The 19,724-nt window shown below is 36.6% G+C and overlaps 1 protein-coding gene across 8 annotated transcripts in view; it reads left to right on the forward strand.

Annotated features, from left to right (window-relative positions):
• Window positions 1-2,491: 2,491 nt before the first annotated feature.
• LOC133838880 (low-density lipoprotein receptor-like) overlaps window positions 2,492-19,724 on the forward strand; it is a 40,849-nt gene continuing 23,616 nt past the window's right edge. For 4 of the 8 annotated variants that reach the window (XM_062270130.1, XM_062270124.1, XM_062270125.1 and 1 more), the window contains exons 1-2: window positions 2,509-3,140; window positions 11,148-11,288. In XM_062270130.1, coding sequence (XP_062126114.1) covers window positions 2,570-3,140; window positions 11,148-11,288 — 712 coding nt within the window. In that variant the 5' untranslated portion in view covers window positions 2,509-2,569. Of the gene's footprint in view, window positions 3,141-11,147; window positions 11,289-13,710; window positions 13,848-15,276; window positions 15,402-19,724 lie in introns of those variants that run through there. The other 4 variants (XM_062270126.1, XM_062270123.1, XM_062270129.1 and 1 more) reach the window with 4 other exon arrangements.

The following is a 19,724-nucleotide window of genomic DNA, read 5'->3' on the forward strand; positions in this document are numbered from 1 at the left end:
TATATGTGTAGTACTCAATTTGTTTAACTATATGAAAACAGTTGATGGGATTTTGAATTACAGCTCAAATGGATTTAGTCCATATAATTATGGGTTAGTATGTTAAACTTGAAAAGTAAGTATCTACGTAAATAGTACGCTATGCTTTAAAATGTTGTATACAGACTTTTCGGAGTCGGTCGTGTTTCAAGAAACCGTCTTTTTTCAAAATACTCAAATTGATTTATTCAATATGTTAATTTATGCACCGATTCTTGGAAAAAGCTAACAGGTGAGGTGTCTTTTAGTGGCATGTTAATTTTTTGTTTTATTTGCTCGTAGAGAATTTTGTTTTCAAATGAGTAAAATTATCTCATGTGTTGTATACGTAAAAACTAATTTAAATAAATAAATGAATTCATGAAACATGAAACTTGTTCAATTGTCTATCAAAATCAAAGCTCAAACTGATGTATCATTTGATACCATAGCAATTAACAAGTGCATGTCATGGTCTCTGACCTAGGCCAAGAATAAATTTAGGGCAACAACTTTTCAAATTATTGAGTAAAATAATTGTTAGGCATTCAATTATTGAACACACCTCCCCATAGCAATTGATTGTTTGAAGTGGTGAATCGTATAATATAATTTCAGTTGATACTCTCTTTTAAAAGAGCAACAAATGCCACCAACAATATGTTGGAGTTAAGATAACATAACTTAAGAGAGTGCAGCATATTACAACAACCTGTTGCTCTTGACGATCTCTCGCTCTTTCCCTTTTCCTCATGCGTCATCAGAGTATTTATTGGTCACAGTCACTCGCTTGGTCTCTTTGTTATTCTCTCTCTACTCTCTCTTACTGGTCTTTAAGCACTCACACAATTCGTTGCAAACACAGGTAGTTATGCTATACGTCATTATTGTGCTGTCGTGGCGATCATTCGTTCGCGCACACTTTGGAAACGATCCGAACTCCAATCGGCTATCGTCTGGCATTGGCCGGTCAGTCGTTAATTGTCGTGCTTTGCGCGCAGTCGTGTTGTTGAGCATATTACGAGCCGTTACGCAGACCTCGTATTTTCACAACCGAAAACCAATAAGAAAAGTTTAAATTGCAAAGAGCCATAACACACATACAAATAAAACGGAATTTACATGCATACATCATTAAGTGATAATTGAAAATGTATGAAAATATTTAGATAGTTGCGAAACTTTCATAATCATACGGCATATATCCGATATATAATAGCTAACACGTGTGGTTCGAGGTCGCTTGCATTTTATGCTAACTTTGCCGAAAATGTTTTTAGTGTTTTCTGTCAACGTCGCAAGTTTCTTTTATCTGTTCTCTTCTCACTAAAATTAGAATTGTATGCGGCAAAGATTTTCGCTATAATGTACGAAAAAAAATCCATTGAGAAATACGAGCGGTGAAACTAAACAATCATATAACTCTTCAGTTCGAGTGTCGGTAGCGCCAATAATCTGAAGAAGAAACATATTTGACAACCTCATGAAGATAACATAAATAAAAAAATACAAAAATTATCTATCATTCACTTTCCAGTGAAGTCATGAATGCGATCTATTCATTTACAATTCAATCATCATGACATGTGTTTCTGTTAGTGTTTAACTTTGTACACGATACAAAAACCGTTCAAGTTGACCCCCGGTGGTGTCTTTTCATGCAAATTTGTCCACACTATATATGTAAATATGTATAACATTTTTGCATACAATGCACTTAGAAGTCCAAGAGTATTGTTTTTACATTTACTGCACTTCCTTCTTTTTAATTAAAAAAACTGCACTACTGTGAAACAAACATTCCCAATACGAAGCCAAAAAAAACATCGCAGCGTATTTTGAAGTTCAGCATGCTGTAGCATATTTTTATATCTTCGTTTTGTTCGTTTTTCTGCAAAATCGTACGATATTTTTTCATCTTTTTTTATCTCTGCTGTTTCGCTTGTTTCTCATGCTTTGTGACATTCTCTTCACATTTTGTTATGTGCTCATCCGAGTTTCGATACAATTGCCGAAATAAATATTCAAGAGTTTCTGTTTCTTTTCTGTTCTTTCTTTCACGCTAAATTGTTCTTTTTCTTTCTTTTGTTTCGCTCTCTTGTGTTAAATATTTTCTCATCAAGCTCTTAAAGTTTTTTTGGGTTCAAAACTCCAAAACTGACGCCATCTTAAGTTCAAGCACTTTGTGTTTTTACGAGTGAAGTAGCGAATATAAATGTATAAAAAGAGTCTCAAATATAGTATTTTGAACTAGCTTCGGTCACAGGGCATCTCGCTGGCGAGCACTCTCTTCGTTTATATTTGTTCGTTGCCGCTAAAACAGCTGACACAGTCTTTGACATCGCTGCCCGGGACAGACATTATGCTATTATTTAATATTGAATAATATGAAAAATACTATTTAGTACATTTTTGTGCGTGTGAAAAATGAAGAAAAAAAGTGAAAAACGTGAAAATTAAAGTGAAAATTTTTATTTCTTGCAGTTTTTAAAAGCAAAGTCCATAAGCAAATATACATACAAATTGATAAATTACACAACATAGTCGTAAAATGGATGCGTCGCTCGTAGTATTAGCTTCAAACATAACAGCAACAGCAGCAACAACATCGGAAGCAGCCGACAGCAACAGCAGCAGCAGCAACAACAGCAGCAACAACTCCAGCAGCAACAACAGTGTCATCCATCAAGAGGAACCACACAAAATTAGCGCCTTCTTCAGCAGCAGCTGCAACTATCAAAGTCGGATTCAGCAGCTGATCAGCTTCAGCTTCACCTCGTCGTTTCACCTCATCTTCATAACATGCATATTGAGCATCAGTAAATTCTGCAATGCTGCCGCCGTGAATGCAGCACAGGTTACAGCCTCGGCTCCCAGTGCCAGCCTAATAATCTCAAATCTGAGCGGATCAGCATTGCTGGAGAAGATTCGAATGACAACGCTGGGTCCGCAGATAGATAAACTGAAGAGTTTCACACCTGCCGTGGCCAATAGTTTAAGCACGGGCAACAGCATAGGCAACTCAATTGGTGCATCGCTATTCAACAGTAAACCGATCAACTTCAACATGGAATTTGAATTTCTAAATGTGTCTGGCAAGGCTGGCACAGCGCTGGATATATGTAAGTACCACCCGCAGTTTATGAATTTCATACTTTTGTTATCAAATAATATACAATGCATGCAATTTCTATTGAAACTCAGCATTCGCTGACTTAGCAACCAAAGGCAAACGTATGCGTGTCAAATTTCTCATTGCTGTGTTGATCATGCCACCTAGCTCGAGACGCGAAGCATCGACTCGTATTTTATTTATGCCAGTTTTTTAGTTTTAGTTTTCGAAGTAACTGGCAATGCGGCTTGGCAACCCAATGCATTGGGCAAACGCATTCCACACTCCACACAACATCACATTTCTTTGCCTTTTACTTTCCTCAGCCGCAGTCGCAGCCGCAGTCCAATGCTCTCCATCTCTTGCCTGTTCTGTTTCCATTGTGTGCTTCCTCTTCTACCGGCCGGCATTTGCTCTCAAAGAGCGAAAAACTCCACTTCGGAGAGCAACAGCAACAAGTGTTTCGGTTTCTTTTTGTGCTGAAGTTCCCGTTTTTTCTGGTTTTCTTTTTTTTGAAGTTTCAGTTGAGTTGTTGCTCTTTGCACGTTTTCAAGTCAGCACAGTGGTTTGAGTATGCAGTAAAATGCAATCAAATGTAGTTTATGCGAAGAAACTAAATCTTCAGCTAGATTCTGCGTTGATCGACACTTACTTTGAGTCACTGTGTGTAACGAGTTGCAGCTTCCTCAGTTATTTAATACAATACAATAATAGTATACTATGCGATTGTTATGAAATTGTCAAGGTGGCAATATGATATAGCAAACGCCTACAATGCTAACAAGTGCATTTGATATTCTGTAAACTATTTTCAGTGATTCATTGGCTACCCAAATTTGGATTAAATTAGTCACTTAATGGCAGACGTAATATATTATTTATTGGGCTAACAGGAAAAATAGTTTCAACTATGTCATTTGGCTAAACGTTGAAGTTCATTAATAACTTGGCCTTAATACATACTTTTTTTTGGGCTTTTCACTTTAGTATTCACATTCGCTATACTGAAAACAAAACCTTCAGCATGTCGAAACAGAAAAAAGGGTTAAAGCAAAACACATCAAAATGTTGAAATTTATGGGCCAAAGGTTAAGGTAAAAGTTTATTAGTTATTTAAAGCTTATGTTCATAATAATCTCGAGCATAAGCTCAATAATTCCCTGAATGAAGTTTGTAAAGAGAATGCATTTGCCATGTAACTGTGACAAGTGGCTAATGAATGGAGCTTAAAAAATAGACGAGTTCAAAACAATCAAGGCAAAGTGTCATCAAAGGCAATGGGAATTGTCAGTTCACTCGACAGCATTAAAAATAGTTCACTGATAAGTCCAAATATTGTTGTTAATTGTATCAACTACATTTTGACTGACAATGGAAAAAAATTATTTGCAATTTCTTCAATTTTCCCACTAAGAGGGAGCAACATTTGAAGGTTTGTCGTAATGAGAAGTAACTGGAAACGAACGAACAGAAGCTTTTGGCCCACTAATTGCCAAATGAAAATTGTCAACTGCTATTTTTGGGTAGCTCTCACGAATTTGGACCGCAGTCGCAATCGAAGTTCTCGGCACGTTCATGACAGCCTAATGAATGTCAGATTCAGATTCAAAAACAAAAATGAAGCTGCAACCAGGCAATGTTGCCAGTAAAAGCAGAAGGAGGACAAGAAGCTGGAGCCGAAGCTTGAAGCTCGAGGCAACGATGATTTATTTTAAAATCGAAATTAAACAAGTTTTGGCCGGAGCTGAGCGCCATAAAAACTGTCATGAGAGCATGAGAGGCAAAACCAGGGCCCCCAACAACTCATCGCTCGTCCAGACTTTTGTAATTAACTTGGCTAATTATGCTAGAAATTTGCACGTGCGTCGGATTCTGATTGGAAACTTGTCCTCCGCCAGACTGTACTCTCGTAATTGGCCGCATGTCATCGGCGGTTGCATTGTTTCCGTTTTGCGCCTTAATTACAAAGGCATTTTACCTTTTGTATAATTATGAGCACATAAACTGGTTACAACCTAAAACAACTTTCAGTGATGAAGCCAAAAAAGTGTAACAACAACAACAACAACAACAACATCAACAGCAGTAGCAGCAACATGCAATTGTTTGAGTATTTTGTTTACGAGTTTCAGCCACAAGCATTCAGACGAACTCAAACTCAACCTCTTAGCATGTCTGTGACATATTTGGCAATTTTGTAACTAGCCACAAAACAATCATTTGTATTTATGCTTTAAAAGATCTCAATGTTGAAGCACATACATTGTATCAGTAACCAAAATATTTAAATTTCATTTTAGTTAGTCACGTCTTTATTACACAATTCTATCACAACAGAACTAATACTTATCTCCAAAAAAAAAAAAGAAAGTCTAGGGCGCTCGACTGTGAGATACCCGACAACAATTTTAAATAAAAGCAGGACGGTATTAGTTTTAAAGTATTTAAAATAAAAAAAATACTAAAATATTCAAAAGACCTAATTTGGTATATTGATATAGTACTACATTCAAAATATACCATAGAGAGTAAAATATACCAGATTGTCAGCAAAAACCTCTAAAACCCGTATTAAGAATATATATATTCTTTATAGCGTTATAAGTTTCTGCATGTTACAATGTTATAATACCCTTCTTTCTACCCTGTGGGTAGCGGGTGTATAAACGAATTATCTTATCTAATAGGAAAAAGACCTGATAACATGCGTGTGACGAAACAAATTACTTGAATATGAAATCACGAAAATTCGAATTAAATTCAAATGAGAATGTTACGACACAATAAATCGAACCCTTAAAAGAAGACAGTCTATCATACCCAATTTATTTAAACAATATGTTGAGAAGATTTTCAAATGAGCATTTGTTACAAATTGGCACTTTCTCTTAATTAGGCGCCAATTTTTGTTGTGTGCTCATTTGCTACAAGCAGATGTCCGTAAATACATTTGTACTCACATCAATATTACGCATACGCCATGTTTTCGCGGCGATAGCCGCATTTCGCCAAAATGGGGTTAAAAAGGTGGCGTGATTTTGTTTTTTTGGCAAGCAGTTTAAGCATGCGCATGACTTAGCAACATTAGCTACTATATAGAAAGCAACAACGCATATTTCCCACACATGCAAATTGTATTTTTAAAAACACAGACTAATTGTATGCAAAGAGCGTGTTAGCGTTTAATTAGAATTCATTTAAATTGTTTCTAGTGACGTGGTGCATCAACTTTTGACGATTGAATTGAATTCGTGAATTACTCGCACATTATTTGATCATTCAAAAATGGGATAACTGATGAATACGCTTAATACTGTAGTAATGATTCATTCATTTCGTTCAGCCAAATCGGGCAAAAACATGTGAGCAACTGTTTATTTTTGTGTTTGTTATTACTGTGGTTTATGATTGGTTTGTATGACGACACCGATCATGCCACTTTTTCATACCCTATACCGGGGGGTCTTTAAATACTTGAAAATCGGGTATAATGACTCTCTATTCATCTATTCACATGCTTGACACACTTCAAGCAAAGCAACCGCAAAATGTATAGAGGCAACATAAATTACAACGTATCCGCGAGTCGAGCAATCTCTGCGCTCTTTCATAACGCTTTTTCAAACAAGCGCCAGCGGTAATTAAACATTTGCTTCACTCTCGCGAGAGACCCGACTTAAGAGCGGCTCAAATATTCACGCCTTCTCTTAAATTTATCTTTGACGTAATTAACCGCAAATTGTAAATAATTATAGAGACGCCAGTTTTCAATTTACGAATGCATTCAAAAACACGTCTAGCAACTTGCCCAACCTCCATTATTCTCTATATACACTATACACTTCAGGTTTATTTTTTTTATCATAATTGCAGAAAAAAGTTTTATCAGTTGCAGGAATTATCGCAAAAGTCACACACATAAAATTAACGTAATTAACTGATAAATGATAAAACGCAGAAAATCATTTGAAGAGTCTAGCGAAAAAAAACAAAATGTATCCAACTAAAATGGGTTTGTGCAACTAATAAACATTGCCATTAGTCAAATGTTTTCATACATTAAATTGTCATTTCGCCATTAGCTAAACAAATAACATTAATTTGTAATGACTCTATGAAAGTTTTAAAACAAAGGGAATCATATGAATCATTAATAAAAACAAATATAAATTACCAGGAAATAACTGTAATTTGTGCTAAGTTTAGAATAATTGCTAAATCACTATTCATAATGAAAAAAATAACGTACTAAAGTGAAGCACCCTATTCCTGAAATCATAACAGATTATATAGAAGTGTGTTTACAACAGATAAACAGAGCTTCTGGTTATACTTTGTGCTGATTCAACAAAACTAGTCGCAACTAAAATCGATAACAACTATCAAGTTTAACCTTGGTCGTAGTAATTATTAGACACCGTCGACCAACATGTAGTACTGATAATTACAGCTATCTCTTAAAGTTGGCTTAACGAGCTATCAGTAATGTTTCCATAAAAATATATATAAAAATAAAATTATGATAAAGTCCTGTCCACACGCAAAATTATTGAATAATGCTCATAATAAGCAAAGCTTATCAATTTTTGTGTTTTGAACTGGTGATTGGAGCAAAGTTCGCATAATTGTTTTTATCAAATTTCATGACTAATTCTATCAGGCAATTCTCAAAGTTCCTAAGGAAATGCTGAGCAATGTTGCACCAACAAAGAAATATGGGATAAAATCAAAAATCTAAAAGGAGCTCAGAGCTGTGTGAGCTGCCAACGACATCTATTAATAAAGCATTTATATTGATTTGACCATTGATTGACTTTTGCGCTGATTTCTGTTTATTATTTCGCCCTTTTGCGTTAACCATTCCATGTTATTGCCCCTGACCTGGACACCCTCGCTCTCTCTCTCTCTCTCTCTCTCTCTCTCTCTCTCTCAGTGCCATCACAATGCTGTCATTGAATTAATGGTGCGAATTTTCATGAGAGAATCATTGGAGCAACTCAGATCCACCCTGAGGGGTCCGTCCAGTGATTGATTTCTGAGCTTTACGAGCCGGCAAAACTGTTCAATGAACCTAGCAACACGCATTTAATTGGCCAATACCGACACAACGCCTCTGATGCTGTTGCTATTGCTGTTGCTGTTGGTGTTGCTGCTGCTGATCAGATATTCTGTCAATCAAATTGTCAGTTCTTGCTGCCATTTGCTGTGGTCTCGTCCTCCTGCTCGTTTCTGCTTTTATCTATTTCTTTGCATTGTGGTTTGTGTTAAGTTAAGTTAAATTATTGGTCCAGTAATTTAATTTATTCAACTGACACAAGTCGATAAGGGCGACATTGGCATGTTATCCAATGAATCGATAAATGAAAGTTTGAGTGATTTCAAGGCCATGAAACCTTGAATTCAATTCACAGTCTTTTACTTACATATCTGCATATCAATCTTAATTTAAATCATTTCAATTGCCATCAAAATGTCATAAATCTTTCAGAGCATTACGAACAACATTTTTAAAATAGGGCGTATCTAGTTTTATATTATTTAGAAACGTTCTTGTTTTGTGTACAATGTTCACTCAGAATATTCTATTAAAAGTATTTGAAACTCTTAATTTTTAATACAATTAGCATCTTTTTTATTTATTCACAAATGTCCAAAAATTTGCATTTTATTTTCTAATTGAATTTAATACTTAAATATTTAACACTTAAATATCTCTTTTCATTTCAACTAAATTAAATATGTATGACATTCAGCATAAACCGAAAGAATGACGAACGTGTTAATAATTTGATTTCACATTCTTTGCTTTTAAAAGGCATAATTAAATTCTTGAGAAAGTAATATTTCCCATTGGAGTTTTTCTGCAAATATTTGTGGAATTTATTCCAAATCAAATTTTATTCTTTTCATACCTACGTAGAAATGCAATAACCACAATATTTAGCATAGAAATTATTTTGAATTTCAACTTTAAACTGCAAATTTAACTTTAAATGTGTGCCTTTCAATTGTATAACAACAATACACAACATTTCCATAAGATAGGCAACGCCGGAATTAGTTGCAAGTATCTCGATTAACCCAATTTGGGATACTTTATTATAAATCTAATATCTTTCACACTACGTGACACACAATTTGTGCGGCTCTCTAAATATGCATCTCGATATTGTATAGGTCTTTCAATTAAGCGTTTAAACGACTCACTTAAAATGCAAATTGCGTAGCACTCACATCCAGATTCATGCATTGACAACAGTAAATGAAATATATTTGTATCGCACACAAACATTTGCACATAAATTGCAATTTATACAAAACTCTTTTCATATCATATTAAAACTGAGATTTTTTCACAAAGAAATCAAGACAAAATAAATGCGAAATTTTATTGCAATTTTAGATACTCTGTAAATCACATAACAAATATTTTTCCGACAAAAAGCTACCTTTTGTTGACAATTAAAGGGTATATAATAAATTTTCCATTTTCCAACATTCGCCCGCTTCTTTTAAATAATTGAAAAGCTCACGATTGAGTTTTGTTCGTGAATATAGAATATACATATAAATATTTCAAAACTAACAATATTTTTAGTAATTTCAAAATTCAAGGCAACTATCACTTTATAACTGGCACTAGCTTTTAAAGCCAATACTTTGACAAAAACTAATATCTAATACCTGTAAGAATCAGCAAGCATTATTAAATTATTAAAAATTAAAGAAATTAATTAGTTAACTGCAATTCCTTTGCAAAATGAATTCGCATTCGTATATAAATATTTCTGTTTAAATTTGCAAAGCAGTAATAATTATAAATCAAAATGAAAAGTTAAGCAAAGTTAATTTTGTAGCTGCATGCCAAGAATTTCCCACGATAATGAAGTGCTTACTTCTTCACTCTGTGTGTGTGTGTGTGTGCAAGTACGAACATAGTAATGCTAGTCATGTCTGCGAATTGTAATTAAATGTATATGTGTGCGTGTGCCCTATGACTGTCTGTCTGTCTGTCTGACTGTCTGACTGTGTGATGAACTCGTGCGTATGTCTGCCATGCTGTCTAAGCAATTGTCAATTTGTGTTAAATGCGCACAATTAAACGACAAATGGGACACGGATTGACTCGATTCTCGGAACTCTCAGCCTAATCGTAGCATATTAGCAAAACTTTGAACTTCAAGAAGCATACGCTCACACACAGTCTGATACAGATGTTAATGCTAATTGAGAAGTCATATTATACACACACACACACACATACACACACTCACAGAGACACCTCTTAAACCTTTGCCAGATCCGCTGGAATCGTAAGCCATTTTATAGCTAAGCGGAAATGCGGCTGATGCCATTTTGTTTACAAGTGAGTTTGTCAGTAAGCCCTTAGCAAATGCCATAAACGATTGATGAGTCCCTTTTGCAAAACTTGACGTCCCCTCCCTCCCCCTATCCCTTTGCCCTCTCCCTTTGCATCCCCTTCGATTCATCCTGAACACAAACACAGTCAGCGCACACATACAGAAATACGCTAACAATTTTGCTTATTAATTTCAAAAATTTCACCCTTTTGTTTATAGCGCCGACCTTGTCGCATATTTCGTTTGCGGTTTACCCTTTCAAATACACACACACAGACACACACACACACAAGCATTAAGAGACGCATACACCCTTCCACTTTATTATTTACAACTTTTTGTTTATTGTCAGTTTTGCCATGGCCTTAAAAAGGGCTTAAAGCTTGTCAACGCTGCCGCTGTCGCAGTTGCTTTCCCAAGAAGGAATCCCAACCTCAGACATTCCCCCTTTCCACATCCCTCCGCCCTCCGACTTTAATGCAGCATTGTGTGGCTCACTTTGTTAACGACCCAAAGTTTTCAACTTAAATGTTAGTTATGAATTTTATTAGGCCTGTTTGTTGTTTAATTACAGTCTTGGGGTACAAAATAACCGCAGAATTTCAACATAATTAATTAATATGTATTTGATTTTTGTATTCTCTTCACTTTTGCAGCCAACTCAATGCCCAACTACTGTGAAGAGAAGCAATTTCGTTGCAACAGCGGCGAATGCATATCAGTGAGATTTGTCTGTGATGGCACCGCTGATTGCAAGGATCAGAGTGATGAGCAGCGGGAGCAATGCAAGTTTCCAGGTGAGTCAAAGCAACTCGAACAATGGTTTATCAAACTCTTAACTTACAATATGAGCCTCTTCTTCTTTATTTGGGTGAGTTCTCGCCTCATTGTGGCACACAGCTCAAGGCTCAGCTCGAGTCGATTCGACTGGGCTTGACTGTTTGAGGTTTTTATGCCAGCTGCCACTTCAACTGTTGCCTCTTTTTACACAAATGAGTTTTGTTCAAATCCCCAACTTCAAACACTTGAAGCAAAGGTTTTTTTTTCGGCTTCACAAAAAGAAATGTTGATTCTCTAGCATCGGCTCTTGAATGAAACTTTTGTTGATGTGCCTGTGTATAGTATCTCTCTCTTTTCGTTTTCCGTGTCTCTGGCATGCCGATGCCGATGCCTGGCCAAAGTCAAGGAGTACTGGATTTGGAGTATTGGTCTCGGGATTCGGGTTGAATGAATGGACACAGCTGTGTGTGTGCTACGTGCGCTCACTCACTCACTCTAATCTGTTGTCATTCATTTGTAGTTTTTCAATTTAGAAAATGTCACAGAACTAACCATTTACTTAGTTGCTTCATGTATTTCTCTCTTTCGCTCTGGATCTCTCTCTCTGTCGGTGTGTTAATGTGCCTGTGTGTGTGTGTGCGAGTGTGCGAGTATGTTTGCTTTTGTATTGGTTTTGGTGTTTGGCTATTTGTTTGGCTTCGTTGTTGGGTAAGTAACAACTGGCTGTTTATTTAGTGTCATGTTAGGGCCTCTGCAAAATGCCAACTGCCCTGTCGAATTTATTTTCATTTAATTTTTAGTCTGTGTAGGTGCGCGCGTGTATGTGTGTGAGTGTGAGTGTGTGTTGGTGTCTGTGAGTATATTTTATTAGCCCATGCATTTAATTTAAGTTTGTTGGTTCACACTGAATGAACGGACTCAGTCGCCATTTGATAACAGTTTGAAAATTTTGTTGCCTACTTTTAGGATGGACACTTAAACACTGCTATGCTACAGTGCGACTCGTAAATATTGAGCACACCTCAAATAAGCATTTTATTCTGCATTTTTCTGTGTATTCTGTTTGACAATTCGGTACGTTTGCTGGAGTTGAGATAAACTAAGCGAATAATTTGTAATTACAAGTGTTGGGCATAAACAACATTGAGCCGCAGCCGGAGTTGTCAGAAAAAACATGTGGCCAAGAGCACTTGCTGGAGCTAAGCACAAGCTGAGTCTTATTTAGCGAGTGTTTAAAGCAAGTCAAGCGCAATCTAACTAAGCCATTGCATCACGCTCGAAGCGCGCACTGCAAAAGAGCTTAACAACAAAAACTACGTAGATTAAGAAAGCAAGGGAAAGCTCAACTTGTTTGATTGTCGTTTAAGTACAGACTGACTGTTTGTTCTGCAAGCGCTTACGAAGTTGGGTTCAGTGTGGTTACAGACCATCCAAAAAGTGATGGAATTATGGAGAAACGAAAAAGATTGGCGGAGAAATTCGTGAGTCATATATCACGCGAATATTTAATAATGATAATGAACCAAACAAGAATTTATTATTCTTATTTTAAAACTTTAGCCATGTAATGCAGTCCAGATTAAGATGGTAACATTCGTTTCATTAAAACAAATAACAGCACACAAAACATTAAACTATTCCGCGGATTCCGGTCACAACAAATAAACATTTAGTGCGTAGTAAATCTGATAACAATTTGCTGACAAATTATTGTCTATAGCAAACTAATTGAAGGGAAGTCGCGAGGTCAACTATTGTTTTGCTGATAAAACACTATAGCCAGCCAGTTACTCTATATGTTTTACAACTTATCTCTTACTGCGACTTAAGGGGGATTTATTAAATTTTAGGAACCACATTGCGACGTAAAATAAAGCGGTTCAAACTTGACATAAATACTCTTCTTAGAGTGCATATAATCTAATATTCTATATACTAATTGCCATGGATTTCCTAGTACTGTGCGACTTATCAACAACAAGCACTATCTGCTGGGGAATTCTTTTTACTGCGACTTACGCTAATAATACAGTGAAAAAAGTCAACAATTAACATTTTTTTATTGTGCTTGTTATGAAGTGTTCGAGATCACAAAGTTCAAACATATAATACATATGCAAGATGTTTGTTGTTGACTTAGTGATGCCTAGACTGCGGCTGATAAGACACACTAAATAATAAATACCTCTTCCTACACAACGTTACGTATGAGCAATTTTGGCTATACAAACTAAACTCACTCAAAAACGTATAATACACTCACCAAATTGAGCAGTGAGTGTAACCCAAAGCAAACGAGAGAGTATGAGTGAGAGTTCAGTATTCGTGAGTAGAGACTCTTATCAGTTTGAGCGCAAGCTGTTTGCGAATGCTTTCGGATGCTGGCTGCGTTTTGTATTTTTAAGATTCGCAGCGTCGCACTCAAAACTCAGTTAGCATCGAACTTTTAATTTAAACGGACGTGTGTGTGCAACAGGACGATTATCAAATAAACATTCAAATAGGAGCATAGCCCGAGGCGGCAAAAAACAGTCGAGTGTAAAATATTAAATTGGATAAAATAAACGTATTTCAAAGTAAGAGGAAAAGTAAAAATACAAAATTAAAGGATTCTTATTTTGTGTCGTGTAAATAATAAAATTGCAAATATTAAAAAAAATAATAATAAATTCAAAAACATATAAATCGAAGGTGTAAAGTGACTGTGTGTGTTTTCTGTGTTGCTCTGTGTGTTCTCGTTGTCGCATTGGCGCCAACTTCAACCAAAATCAGCAGCAAACTCACAAACGGAAGCTTTTACAGCGTCTGTTTTTCCTTTTTTCCTTTGGCTTTTCCGATTGCCTTTCACGCTTCTGCGCGTCGCCTGGCGCGTTTTTGTGACTTTTGCCTCTCTTATGAGCTGCTCTTACGTTTCGTCGTCGCTCGTCGCTTTGGCTACAGTAAAAACCAAAAACCAAAAACGAAAACACAACGCATCAATTTTTCATTTGATTTGATTTTGCCTTGCAGCTGCATTTGACTTTGTGTTTTGGTATTTGGTGTTGGATTACATGAACTTGACACAATACTCGCCCCTCGCATGTGTCCACGTCAATTGTCAGTGACATTTACGGCTTCTGAGATTTCAGTCGAAGCTCTTAATCTTTGCACATCCTGCAATTTGCGATAAGGCGTATTAACTTCTCATAATTAACAATTAAATTTCCTAATCCACAACAAACAGTTCAACTATTTAAATGAGTGTGTGCGAGTGTGCGTGCGAAAGTTGAATATCTTTTATTTGACTTAAAATAATTGAAATGAAATGCAAACAAACACAGAATTTTCATATGCCGATTAAAACCAAAGCGTATAAATGATAAATAATAATTATAAATAAGGCGCTTAATTAAAACGTTTAATATATGCGAAACAAACAAAAGAGTAAAAAACAATTAAATTTACGGTGCCATTGAAAAAGTGCTATTAATAAAAAGTATTTCAATAAAAACAATGGCAAAATGTACTTTAATCAACAATAAGAATGCAGCAATTTATTTGCTTAAATTAACTTCAGCGCAAACAGAAAATCCCGAAATATTATTTATAATATTAGCCATCCTATTATGCGATTTTAATAAAAATAAAAACACGTGCTATATTATGTATTATTATGTATGTATATGAGTATGAAATTAATAACAATAAAAAATAATTTTACACATCTGCCGTATAAATAAAATAAATAATAATACTTGTATTTACGAAAGTAAGTAAATAGCCTACAAAATAATGAACAAAAAGTGTTGCCTACTTTTCAGCAGCAATTTGCAGTAATTTTACAAGTTGAAAAAGAAACGCCATTTAAAATAATTACAAAAATATATTATAACAACGAGAGCAACAACAACAGCTACAGCAACAAACAACAACGACAGTGACAATATAATTGAATAATTCAAACACGCACTTAGGCCACATTATAATATAATATAATTTAACGTTGTGCCCTGTGTAAATTCACAGGCAAGTTACCAACATGGGATTAATACGCAGCTTCCTGGTTTGCCAGCTGCTGCTCATCAGCGGATTATTACAGCACGTCCAACGACACCAGGCCTTAAAGACATATGCGACGTCCATTGATACGGGTATGAGAATATATAATACTGTCCCATTTGCCAAACCATAATCGTGTATGCTAAACACCTTCAAGCTCTGGGGAACACTTGCCAAATTAAAGCAGAAGAATAGAGAAGAGGGCGGAGGGCGGATGGTGTCAAAAAGCTTTGTCGTGTTTTCAACCGAAAGTTTAATGTTAGTTTTAAGTTTTGTTGAATATTAAAATAACATGCGTTGCTTAATGCTAGTTTGAAGAGAACTTCGGGGTAATTAAGTCAATGATCATCAGGTTGTTTACTTGCCTTCTGCAGATGTTTACATTCTTGGCAAAGTTTAGCTTACATCAATACGGACTTGGCTCCATTTTCGATTCATCTTGAAGTCCATTTGAGGCTATTAAGATTAGAGACACGAGAATGACAAAGCCATTTGAAGTCATATTGGTAACGAGAGACATCGCATGAACTGCTTTAAGTGTAGTTCAATTTACTGTTATTGACTGCTCAATGCCGTTTGTTGTGCCTTTTATCTTTTATGCTTGGGCGTGGAACGACAGCAACAACAACAACAAAACAAAAAAGAAGAAGAAGACGCAAAATAAAAATAAAGTAGAAATAATGTCAACTGCCAAAGCTAGAAGAGTCTGTGGGTATAGGAATAAATAACTTATAGACAACTAAACGGGGGCGACCATTAAGAGCAGCAGAAGCAGCAACAGCAGCAGTAAGTTTCAAGCTGCGTTAAGTGGCTGCCGCGTTGCGCATACGCCGCGTAAATAGCCAAATACAACGACAACAACAGCGACATCAACGACAGCGACAAAAGGCGTCGCAATACGCTTCTCGACTTTTAAACAGCTCTTACACATGTGCGATATATGCTCAATATATATATTTCTATATGTATATAGTGTGAGTATAGCTCCCCCGTTCAATATCAAGCGCATAAATATTCATGCAACACATTTGCAAAATATATGTATGTAAAAAAAAATGCCAAGCAAAAAGAAAAGACAGCTGATAAGCTTCACCAGACTTCAGGAGCTACTTGCAGGATGTAATGTTAAAAAAAAAGAAAAGAAATCTAAAAAAAAAATAAGAGAAAAATTCATATATGTCTGTGCGTTGACTGCAAACCTTAGATAAATTTAGTCACATATCCTTGGCCCGACGCTGCCTTATAAGCCATAAATTATGCATGGCTCACTTTTGAACAGCCGCTGCCGTTGCCATTGACTCAGTTGAACGTTTGAGCGTCAGTGAATGTGGTAAGCTCTGGCTTCTAGTTATTTTTCCGTCTCAAATCTTCCTTTGCTCTGACTCTCGCTTAAATAGAGCAATATCATCGCAATTCCAATACAGTTTACAGTGCCTTTTTGCCTTGTCAAGCTTGTACTCTGTTTACAGATTCTCTTCAAGATCAGCATTATTGCAAAAGCCTATAAATAATTTACCATCAAGACTGGCGCACGACTTTAAAATAAACAACGTTTGCTTTCAGCTTTCAACTCAATTCAATTTACCTCACACTCTCTACAGAGTTCTTGCGTAGCTTTATTTAACATATAAATTGCCTGGCATTTAAAATGCAATTTTAACGGACTTTGCGTTTGCCAATGGCTGACCATTTGTTTTGTCCATTCAACAGTTGAGCTTCCTTCCCGTCCTCGACCCGATACCAGCATTCTCTGCTAAATTTTCGTTGAGCCAAAAAAAAAAGGAAACCAGCATATGTAAAAAGTTTGTCTCATTAGGCGGCAGCTCTCGAAAGCAAACGCCATGCAGCTCTTCAAATGATTTATGACGCGCCTTTTGTATATAGTCCCTTAACCCGAATTCTCCACACTGCCATTTCCACATCCTGTGCTTCCGTTTTTTTTTCTTTTTTTTTATTATTGAAATACTTGAAGCAAAAGACAAAGCACAGCCCACAACTCCAATAAAGTGAAAAAGGTGCCATAAACAACAAGCGGGGGCGATGTTTGTCAGGGCCCTTCTCCCTTTCCTTTCCTTCACTTCTCTTCCGTTCTCTTTTTTTATGTATTTGCTGAGGGGACAGCCTGCTGTGCAAAAGATGTTACCTACCAGGAGCAGAAGAGCACGAGGAGGAAAATGAGATAGAAAGTGAAAAAAACACAATTGTAAACAATGAAAAGGAAAATCTTCCTAACTGCGGCACAAATTTTTCATTTATTTATTGAGACGAACGAGAAGGCGAGCCGAAAGCAAAAGTGGATAAAGTGCGAGACGAAAAAAAAAAAAAATTGAAATTTGTGCACGTTTGCTTCCTTTTTCCGCTTTTTAAATGAAACGGACAATTCAATTTATGTTTGCCCCAACAGCAACAGCAACAACAACAACAACAGCAAATAGCAATAACAGCAGACAAACTTCATTAGAAGAATGATAGAATGGGGAAAGCTGGCGAATTCATTGGATGAACATTTCTCATTTTAATACCCTAAAATAAAAAAGAGATTCGAAACCAAACCCAAAATCCCAGGCATGCAACTGATGAAACCCCTTTAGAATTTCACAGTCTATCAAAAATTAAAGCACGAAATTCAAGTCAAGAGATGCATAAAGAATTTCAAATTATTTGAAGAATTTATTAAATTCAAAAATTCAAGGGTATTTAAATTTCATACATATTCATTTGGGTTTTTCGTCGTTCCAATTTTCGTTTCGTATCCATTTTTTTAAGTATTTCTTTAAATGCAATTGTTGTCAGATTTTTGGGGAAGAAAAGCCGGCCACAAAACGTTACAAATGGCAAATGGTAAATGGCAAACGGCAAATAGAAAATGGAAAATGTGGAAACTGGCAAATATCAGAAAAGTTTTAATGCGCTAAATCGATGGATGACCGCAAAAAGTTTGTCCAATGCCTGTGGACACTTGAGCAGCCCCACAGATAACTTTTTGTGCTTTAAGCTGGCGCTGTAAATGAGCTTAGGGAGACGATTACGAAAGAGACAGACCGGATGCAGCAGCGTCTTCGAAGGAGGGGAGGAGGAGGCAGTTGAGTTGCATTGTGACAAACTTTTGGCATGTGTGGGTGTAAAACTTTTCATGTTATACTTATTTTTTGTTTGGCTTTGGCTTCGGCTTCAGCTTTGGCGTTCCTTTCCGTCTGCTGACTTTGTCGATAAGTTTTGAGGCTGTTGGCAACCTTGAGCTCAAGCTCAAGCACAGCTGCAGTGATAACCCGCCGTGCAATGCACTTGTGGCAAATCAAAGCCAAAAAACGATAAGCGACCCAGTTCAGCACCTTGAACACCTTTTGGGAGGTGTAAAGTGCAATTCATTATCACACAAAGGCGGCAGCCAAATGCGCCAACGAAATGAATTGCATAAAATGCATGAGAATGCATGTTAGTTACTTTGCTGCTCTGCTTGTTGTTGCTGTGGGAATTAAAAGGTTGCTGCCCCCTAATGTCAGCCCTCCTCTGCTTTACGTTCAACGTTCAAGTGCCACATAATCCTTGTACTTGCTGCTGTTGTTGCTGTTGTTGTTGTTGTTGGTGTCCTCGTCGCGACGCGTCAGACTGTAAATAATGAAGTTTGCACCTGGGAGCCGCAGTAGCAGTGATTTGCGTTGGGCGTTGGTGGGCGTGGCAAATGGCAAGCAGCAGGGGAGAGTAGAGAAGCAGCAAGAATAGCAAAATGTGTGGCATGCTTTTAGCAAACGGTCGCAAAACCGCAAAAAAAAGAGACATACAATAAATATGCGTAACAAAAATGTTGCACAAACAACAAGCACAAATTTATGAGCTTTGTTGGAGTATAAGAAGCGCCACAAATGTAAACAAAATGAAAGCGAGCGAGACACGACAACAAGGACACAAGCAAAACGACATTCAGAGAGAGAGAGGGAAAGAGCGCGAGAGAGAGTGCGAGTGAGAGCAAAGACTGTTTGTTTATGCATTGAACGACACACCGAATGTCATTTGGCTATGTGACATTTTGAGGCCTCAGCTGTCAGCCTATTAAGTCATAAATAAATAATTATGCAAAAAAAAAATAGATGAGAATATTCCGATGCTCTAGAGAAACAAAGCTTTAACACACAGCTGTGAATACCCGTTGTTATGTCTATGTTTTGTGCAGGGTATAAAATCTCAGAAATTGAGCAACGGCGACTTTGGCATATGTAAACAGAATTTATTACACAGCAGACAGCATACACAGAAAGAGAGAGAGAGTGTGTATGTTTGTACAAGGCGAGAGCGAGAGAGAGATGGCAAACAGTCTAGCCTGTTGTGTCGTCCTTAATCTGCAATTTTATTTTTCATCCACAGGGCAAGCTGTACATCAATTTACATTGCTGTTTGTTTACATACTCTGGCTATCG

Source organism: Drosophila sulfurigaster, chromosome 2R (genome assembly GCF_023558435.1).
Source record: "Drosophila sulfurigaster albostrigata strain 15112-1811.04 chromosome 2R, ASM2355843v2, whole genome shotgun sequence".
NCBI lineage: Eukaryota > Metazoa > Arthropoda > Insecta > Diptera > Drosophilidae > Drosophila > Drosophila sulfurigaster.